This window comes from Phyllostomus hastatus, unplaced genomic scaffold (assembly GCF_019186645.2).
Source record: "Phyllostomus hastatus isolate PE091 unplaced genomic scaffold, TTU_PhHast_1.1 phas_scaffold_78, whole genome shotgun sequence".
NCBI classification, from domain to species: domain Eukaryota; kingdom Metazoa; phylum Chordata; class Mammalia; order Chiroptera; family Phyllostomidae; genus Phyllostomus; species Phyllostomus hastatus.
Genome location: NW_025334041.1, coordinates 110,649,849 through 110,659,388, shown reverse-complemented (window position 1 = coordinate 110,659,388; position 9,540 = coordinate 110,649,849). Strand labels below are relative to the sequence as shown.

The window sequence follows — 9,540 nt, the reverse complement described above, 5'->3', positions numbered from 1 at the left end:
ACTTTGTTCTTACTTCTAGGAGAGCACATGGGACAGACTCTGTGTCTGTCACCACTCGGCTGGGGCACCTTGAAGACGGGAACTACTTATGTCTCTTTGTACTCCCCACTCCCCTCTCAGAGTGGGGTGGGGGTTAGTGGGTGGTGTTTCGTTGTTGGAAATACCCCAAAGAGAAATGTTAAGGGCACGGATGGAGCAATGTGCAGTCGCCGTAGCCAAGCCTGGGTACGTACGCATCATATGTCACATCCCTGCTGATGGTGTTATTGCTGCACCAGCAGAGGCAGTGCGCTCATTACATGCTGCTGGCCCATATTTGTAATGTGTGACATTTTTTAATGAAATACTGTCAAGGGTAATTCATCATACAGTAACTTTTGGATTATATGCTGAGACTGGTCTTAAACATAGACATATTGAACTTCGAGATAATGCTATTTTCTAAAAAGGGTACGATCCAAGGCTTCTGGCTAGAAAAATGAAGCAGAACGTTATGTCCTTTTAAGTTCATCAGATGTGCCTGAAAAAGATGTTTGTTTCTGTCTACTCCAGCTGAGGACAGGGTTAGTGTGTGGAGATAATCAGGTGATTCTGAAATGTGGCGTAATATTTTTTTTCCTGTAGAACATCAGTGTTTGAAAAGGGAGTGAAGGCTTGCTAAAGGTTTGTAATCACTTTATCTCAAGAGGTGTTAAAAAAAATAAGAGGGCACATGACAACTTGAGTGAATTTCAGTTGTCACTGTCGCCTCCCAGTTAATGGTATTCTCTCTGTGTATCCATAAAGATCTAGGATTTTTACACATATAATAGAGTATAAATAAAAGAGATCTTCTAAATCCTATCATTTTTGTATAAGTCCAGATAAGTCTCCTTTGATGAGCTTAGCATTTCCTTTTTAGGGAGCTTGTAGGTGAGAGAAACACTAAAATTATAATTCTTTCTCTTCCTTAATTAGACTGGAGCTCACCATAGATCTTGGTGAAGCTGTGAGAAAATCCAAGCAATAATTCACATTGTCAGATCAGCAGAAATGGGCATGGGGGGTCTGATATGACTGAAAGATTTGCTTAAGCGATCTATGTGTGAACTGAATGGCTCAGAAGGGATACAAGTCTTCATTGGAAATATACCCTCTGAAGACACTGAGCACAAACAGCAATGAAAATAAATCTGAGCAAGATTCTTAGACCACCTTTACAGATGTCATTCCAGAGGAAATATATAAATCACATTAATACCAATTGATGTGGGTCACTAATTAATAAGGCCCATTAAATTGTGGAGTAATGACATTTAGCATCTAATGAATGCCTCATAATCTCTTGATCATTAATATTTCATGGCATAAGAACACAAGAATTGGCGTCCCTTGGCTCAGGCAGCATGGTTTTTTGTCTCTGGGCACTAAGTGGCACGACGGTATTGCACCTTGGTTGTAAGAATACACAACTTAAATGATTAACTCTTCCAGTAACCTGCGTCCTAACACTTCCTCATTTTGGAAGATGTGAATCTGCTTGCCATTCTCAGAATTAACGTCTGTGACTACTGGGTGTGCCAGAAGCACAGAGTGCAGCTAACACGTTGACTTTGGTGGTGGCATTGCTTGGTTGTTGACCTTCCCGGACCATTCAAGAAAGTTGTGCGGGAGAAAAATCATTACTTTGATTTATTACCAGGGCTTGCTTTATTCAAAGGCAATAATCACCGCACAGAGCAGGTGCCGTTGCAGGGGTTTATTGATCCTATGCCCTTCTAGAAATTTCAGGAGGATGTCACTCTGGCAGGAGATGGAGAAGGTCAAAGAAAAAGAAGTCCATCTCTGAGCTGGCGGAATTGAAGTGGGAGAAACTGTCTCGCCTTTGGTCTACCGCTCCAGGGACAGTCGGAGTCTTTTCTTTCAGAAGACGGGCTGGAGCAGAGAGAACGCTCAGAGCTTGCAAAGTGAGAGGGAAAGAGGAAGGCGACAGAGAGCTGCTAAGGACGGGAGAAGGGGTCTTCAGCTCCGGACCCAGATTCCCAAGAGTTAAATTCCACCACGCAGCCCCACCTGATGGGATTTGCTTCTGGGCACAAAACGGAACACTGATCAAAATCAAGTTGGACAAGTGACAAGACTAAGTCTGATGTTGGTGGATGTCTTTTAACGTCGTAGGAGGGCAGAGGACCGGAGACAGTGTGCTCAAGGGTAGCTGGAAAGCAGCACTGAGCCCAGGGAAGGGACAAAAAGGGACCCGGAGCCGGGAAACGGACAAATGAGCGGGGGGGAAAGAGAGTGGAAGAGCTGAAGAAAAGTAAGGGAAAGTGGAGACAGGGTTAAGGGGAGAGAGGAGGATGAGAGAGAGAAAAGTGAGGGCGGCGAGGAGGGATTAAAAAGGGAAGGGAGCTCGCCGGAGAGCAGGGCCGACAGTTAGAACCGGCGGAGGGGAGAGGGTGGAAAGGAGTGAGCGCGAAGGGGGCGCAGAGAGTGAGCCGAGGGGGCTGGGAGAGGAGGGCAGGAAAGTGCGATCGCGCGGGGGTGGGCGAGGAGACGGGGCGCAGAGCGGGCACGAGGAGGTGGGAAGGAGAGAGGAGGAAGGGGAAAAGGGAGCCGGCGGGGCGGCAGCCGGGGGCGGGGAGGCCGCGGGAGGGAGGTGGGGGGCCGCTGGGGGACGCGGGAGGGAGCGCGGAGGAGCGCCGAGGCCAAGTGCATTGTGTCTGGCGGCGGCGCGCGATCCCACCGGCGGCTGCGGCGGGGCGGGAAGCCATGGAGCCGCGGGCGCTCGTCACGGCGCTCAGCCTCGGCCTCAGCCTCTGCTCCCTGGGGCTGCTGGTCACGGCCATCTTCACCGACCACTGGTACGAGACCGACCCCCGGCGCCACAAGGAGAGCTGCGAGCGCAGCCGCACGGGCGCCGACCCGCCGGACCAGAAGAACCGCCTGATGCCGCTGTCGCACCTGCCGCTGCGGGACTCGCCCCCCCTGGGGCGCCGGCTGCTCCCGGGCGGCCCGGGGCGCGCGGACCCCGAGTCCTGGCGCTCGCTGCTGGGGCTCGGCGGGCTGGACGCCGAGTGCGGCCGGCCGCTCTTCGCCACCTACTCCGGCCTCTGGAGGAAGTGCTACTTCCTGGGCATCGACCGGGACATCGACACCCTCATACTGAAAGGTGAGCGGCGGGCGCGCCCGGCGTCCTGGGCGCCCGCGCGTGGAGCGCAGCCCGCGGCTCCCCGCGGGCGCGCCGGTCCCCGCGGCCACCTCCCCGCCGAGTCCCGGTGCAGCGCTCCCCGGCACGTTCTTTCATTCTTCCCCGCCGCCTCCCTTCTCTGTCCTTCTCCCTCTCTTTCTTCTCCGTTCCTCCTTTCTCTTCCCTCTCACACATCTTTCCAAGACTCTCTTCTTATCTCCTCCCGCTGTTCTTCTTTTCCCCCTTCTCGCAAGTCTTTCTTTGCCTCCGTGTTTCCCTCTCCTCCTCCCTGTCTTTGTACACCTGCCTCACTTGGAACGCCCGTGTCGATTTTCCTGGAGCTGCTGCCCGTGGGGTTCCCAGTAGGCGCCTTTCCTTGAGTTGTGCTGTCCTTTTAGAAATACCTTTGGAAGAAAAGTGCCGCGAAACTCGGAAGAGGGGAAAAGGGGCCCTTTTTTTTTTTTTTTTTTTTTGGATTGAGCTAATGTTGGTAGCAGGCGGAACAGATGCTGTCGCTAGCAGGCTAATGGGGAGCTAAGAAGGCCTGGGAACCTTTCTCCAAACCTCCTAAGTGCAGGGTTCCTATGGATTAGACCTCAAATATACCATCAGTGCTTTGGGGGGCGGCAGCTGAACGCAGATCGGACAGCTACCATTTTTCAGCCTTGGAGACCATGACTCGGCATGCCGTCCTCAGTGCCTAGGCACACCAGCGGGAGGAGAGGGGAGAACCTGGCCCAACGCCTGACAGCAGAGCTTTGGGATTTGCTCATGGACTGTCTACACAATCACTTCCTCCTACTTTTGTGCTATCTTGTAAGGCTGTTTTGGTTGTTGTTTTGTAATTTAGCACTGAGTTGTAGAGCATCAGTTTGCTCTTCTGAAATCTAGGCAACACCTGGGCCCCATGTATGTGACCAGATAGTTTGATTTTTTAAAAATCTCATTTATGTAAAAATATTCAATGTGACAGCCCTAATGAGGAAGCTCCTTTCGAACTTTCAGAGCACCACCCTTAATATAATTTTTTGAGATAAAAAAATAAACCTTCTATCCTTTGAACTATTCAAAAAAGAAAAAGTCCTAAATCAGTACATCTTAGTATTTAGTAGCCACTCAGGAAGACAAATGAACAGACTTGTGTTGAATTCCGGTTTGGAATGGAACTGCTTAGGAAAGAGGGGGTTAATAATATTTTGGCCTTCAGAATCTCGTTGGCATACTCTTCATTTCTCAAATGTGTCAACTTCCTCCTTCCTATGGCTAGCCCGGCTGGGGACTGCCATCTGAAACCTGTCTGTTCATGGAAGGACTCCAGAGTTTGGGGGGGAATCATACACAGTAACCTGCCTTTGGGAAGCGCACCTTTTTCTTTCCTCTCCTAACTTGCATCCAAATCTGATTTCTCCTCAGGAAGATGCTGCATAATTAATTCTGATAGTAGCATAGCACATGAATAAACTGGAAAAGCTGAATTTGGAGGCTCAGTTATGGAATGCTCATTTAGGCAAGGCAATTTTGAAAGCTAAACAGTGTAGTCTGTCTTTGGAAATGACAGAGCTGCATTTCCTTACACTTTTTCTAAGCCTAGAGTATTTCATTGCATGTAAATTGGATATAGAGTAATGCCTGTAATAGAAGGGCAGGGTCCAACCCAAGCACAGGAGAGGGACCTCTATGGGACAGGGCACATTCCCTGCCTCGGCAGATGCACTTGCTAGCTGAGGTGCTGGCTCCTGGTCAGTCCAGGAGCAAATAACCCTAGAGACAGAAGGGACTTCAGAGGTCATTGAATCCAACCTCCTGCCCATTTTTCAAACTCCCTTCGTCTACCATCTTTCTGACAAATGGTTCTCTAGACTAGTAATTTCATAAGACAGGATTGATATACTTTAAAAACATTCTATTTTTCTAGATATGATTGTTTTAGATTAAGACAATCTCTGGTTTATACTATTCATGGTGTTTAGCTAGTCGTTTGTGCCGAACACTACAAAATCTGAGGTTGGAATCAGAAGGCATGGGCTCCATTGCTGGCTCTGCTGCTGAATTGCAGCAGCGCCTCTAACAGGTGGCCAGGCCTCTTTGGCCTTCAGTTTCTTGTCCAGTCTTAGAAAAGCTGACTATTCTTTAGGGAATTTTCTAGTTTTGAAATCTATCATCGTTGTAATAATAACAATGTAAATGTAGCTTCCTGGGGAGTTAATAAGCTGACATTACTAAGACAGGAGTTTGGAAAAAAATGACAGACAGGAGTACCTAATAGAACCATAACTTGTTGTTTGGAAGATGGCCAAAAATGCCTCAACTACTTGCAACATTGTTACTAACTTACCTTGGGCTTGTTAGCTAAATCTTCTGGGTCGCAGTTTCATCTGGGAAGTGAATGGCTAAAATGAACAGTTTTAAAATTGTATGAATATGTTGAGAAAGGAAAATGCTGCTGACATTTTCCTTTCTCAAACAGATGATTTGGGCACTAGTATTAGGTAAACATTATTACCTATGTTTTGACATCTGGCATTAGTGGCTATGGTATGAATATCTTATGAGTCATATATAATTAGAAATTCACATCATATCCAATTTAAAAAGTTGGATAACTAGGGTCCCAAGTTCCGTTCTTACTTCCCTCTCTGAATTACCTTGATTTTGAGTCCTAACATTTACAAATTTTAATAATAGGAAATGAAAAAAAAGTAGACTCACATGGGAGGCATGGGGAGAGGGTTGAGAAAGGACTGCAAGAACCACCTGGCATATTCGGTGAACTTTCGAGAGAAAAAGAGGTCTGCCTTTCCTCATTTGGACTTAGAGGTCAAAGCCAGGATGGAGGTGGGTGAAAGTTACAGAGGACAATCTAGGGTTGAAGGGTTGATAGTATGGAAAACATTCTCACAATTGGAATTGATTGCATTTCCTGCAGCTGGAAGCAAGTATTTTTGAGAGATGTACAAGACAGTCAATGTGGACAGTGAGCGATCAGTTTAGAAATGAAATGTGTGGACTCTAGAGTCTTAATCTACTTAAGAGGGACCACATGCGTCAGAAAAGGATTGATCTCAATGGGTAAAGTAGTTGGGAAAAATCATCCAGTTCTGACTGTTAGCCCTTCATTATGATTCTTGTTCACTTCTAGCCCAGAGTGACCCTTGAAGGTCTACAATGAACCTTCAACCCAAGGACCTTCAATGAGAATGGAGGTGAAGTTACTGATAAACCCATTAAGAACCAAGACTAGAACACTATGCTACCAGACTGACTTTGGGTGCTAAGGAAGCTTTGCTGGTCAAAGTAAGAACTGTCTCTGATAAGTATGCGAATGAAGTTATCCTCCACTCGGCAATAAAAAGGTAGAAAAGTTGAGGGAGCCTAGTGGTAGGAGCTTGAGAGAACAGGCTGAAAGCACTAGATAGAGCCTCAGGCTCCTCAGAGCCGCTGGGGCTGGCTGGGGCTGGCAGGGGGTTGAAAGAAGCTTTTATATGTAAAAGTTACAGAGAGTCAGAAAGGTAGGAAGGCAGCATGGATTGTATAAGGAGCCCAGGACATGAGAGGAGGTGACCTAAAGATAGGTTCTTTATTCTACCGCATCTCCCTATCCTGGAGGTTGGCTCACCATTAAATATGGCCCTACCACTGCGTCCTTTACAGAATTCCTGAGTCTTAGTTGATCTGTACAATGGAACAGATAACATGTATTTCATTCATTCATTCACCCTGTTTACTTACTCAACACATATATATTGTGTGTCAGGAATTGTTCTAGGCATAGAAGATACAGGAGTGAACAAAATAGATAAAAAAATGCCTGCCCTCATGGAGCTTGTATAAGTAGTGGAGTTGTTTTCCAGTGGATTACACAGTAACTGCTCTTGTAGGTTATGGGACAAGCACTTGAGGAAGGCTGCTGGAATTGGTAAGTAAATGACAGAAAATAGAGTGCACAGTGGTGGAGCACTGTGCCCTTTGGGGGATGCTTAGCCATTCTGGTCCAAGTGTAATTCTTATGTTTAAACTACTGGATAAATAGTAAAATGAGAGGACAGATGGAAAGAGACTCAGAAGCATTATATAATGGTTCTTTCCGTTACTGAAAACACTGACTTTAATAAACAAACATTGATGAGACTAGTGAATACATTATGTAGAACTTTGGAGAAATTAATTTTAAATAGGAATTTGTGATTGCAATTATTTCAAAAGTTCTGACTGTTTTTGCTAGCCTTAACTTATTAAAAATTTTTAATTAAAATTTTTCATTAGAACAATTAACATTTCAAATATATGTATCCTGTTTATGTAAATCAAGTGTAATATTATATATTGCCTGCAATAAACAAAAGGAAAGTTAATACTGTAGTGTTTTGTTTTGATGAAATTTGAAATGATAGAATTTAAGAAATAATGATTACAATTCTCTATGCCAAAAGTTACCTCGTTTAAATCATTTGGGATTGAATTCTTGAAACTTGAAATAAAACATATCCTTGTGGTTTCAGAAGCATTTCTTCTTTAATGAGATAAACAGAGATATCAAAGACCGTAGGACATAAATACTTTGTCATTTTGCTCTCTGCAAGAAAAGGAAAGCAGGAATTGGTAGCAATTCATTGGGTCTGCTCTTCACTCTGCTAATGATTTATCTGTTTCCCCTGTTGCTTGTTTTCCATGAAATTAATAGTCTGTACAAGACCCACAAAGTTCTACCTGACACAGAAATAGATTGATGATTTTCTTCAGTGCATTTGTAGACCAGGGTATCATTTGTGTTGGAATAATTATCTTCCAAGAGCAGATTATCTAGGAAAGCTGAGAGGCTAGCACTGTTTCTCCTTTCTAACCCTTTAGCTCACCTACTGTGCTCTGACCTACTCTTGGACCACAAGATGCTGCTGGTAGAAGGGTTCTTCAGTTTTGGGGGTGCTGGGGGTATCTTGAAGACTTCCTTTTTCTTTTTACTTATTGAGGCAAGTGATTTCCAAAATTATTTTGAGCATCACCTTATATAATTTATATGTAATCATTTTAAAATCATGTGCATGGACTGTGTTAACACAGATGTCATAAAACACAGACAAAGGCAAATGTTGAAGGGATGTGATTATAAATAGAAATCAGTGAAAGTTCAACTGTTTCACCCCACATTCCAAAGAGCTGCTTGTGTACCCCCGCATGTACACACTCCAGTCTGAAGACTGCTGTGGCTGCTCGTTGGAGGAGTCAAGTTTCTCGTCTGAGCGGAGGAAGGAGTGATTTGTCCTACCATGGTAAACTTTATAGTGGGTTTCCCAGGGCACTGTTACTTCACACACACTTCTCTTGCACAGGGGAAAGAAGAAGGTGCATTTTATTTCCGTATTATTTCTGCCATTAGACACAGGATGTAATGAACCTTTTTCAGTTAAACCACTGCCAGCTCCTACTCCACAGCTCTTGATGAGCAGATTTGTGGTTATGTCCCACAGTGCTTTGAGGCTCACCACACCTGAGTGTGATTCTCTGTGTTTCAGTACATGCTATTGCTACCCTCCTAAAGGTTATGTTGAACAGAAATGAAATTCTTCCTTGCCATCGTGCGCTCCAAAATAGATACTTGCTTCCATCCTTTTCATCTGAATACAAGAATTGTCTTTTAAAAGTAATTTATAAACACAAAACTAGATGGTGCTTTAAGTGGTTTGTAATCAAAATTGCCAGAAGAAATGACATTTGTATCCACCATGTTCCATGGATAACATTTAGCAGTGGTCTTGAGAGGAAGGAAAGAATTTTTGCTATGTCATAGAAAGTTCACATCCAATTATATACCCAAGTTGCTGTGGGTTTTTTTTTTTCCTTAGCTACTGATTTTTTCTTCTTTAAAGCTCAAAAAAAAGCTCTCAAACCCCATCAGGCAGACTGCTCATAATTGCAAGTGCTCTTGATTGCCATAGAAGATAAGCTTGTATTAGGGAGCATCTGGCTGTTACATTTCATTGAGGGAATAACCGATCCTCCCAATGTCAATGCCAAGTGGGAGACCATGAGGCCTGGGAACACTGAAGGAATGTAGGCTGGTCACAGAGTTTTCCCAACAGTTAACTAAGAATGAACTCTCCTTCATCTTTGAGTACACCTGCAGTATACCCCAGATTACTGATCTGGGAGTCTACCAAGCAAGCTGTGACCGCAGGTGGGCTGCCGCCTTATTCCCTGTGCCCACCTTTCTGTGCCCACCTTTCTTTTGGAGAGATTCCACTGTCCTTCAGTTGTGTGACTGTCTGGGACTCTTTGTTGTATTTTTTTGCTGGTGAAAAAGAGTAAAACTAATCAGATTCGGTCACCCTCAGTTCTCACCCCCTTGCAAAACAGCTGGCGAAATGAAAGGAAATAGC

The 9,540-nt window shown here is 45.0% G+C and overlaps 1 protein-coding gene across 3 annotated transcripts in view; it reads left to right on the top strand.

Moving 5' to 3' along the window:
- The first annotated feature begins 2,655 nt into the window (after positions 1–2,655).
- Positions 2,656–9,540, top strand: part of TMEM178A (transmembrane protein 178A) — a 49,262-nt gene continuing 42,377 nt past the window's right edge. For all 3 annotated transcript variants that reach the window (XR_006784336.1, XR_006784335.1, XM_045826935.1), the window contains exon 1: positions 2,656–3,148. Coding sequence is in view for 1 of the 3 variants with exons in the window: in XM_045826935.1 (XP_045682891.1) it covers positions 2,749–3,148 (400 nt within the window). In the remaining 2 variants the exon portion in view is untranslated. The remainder of the gene's footprint in view (positions 3,149–9,540) is intronic.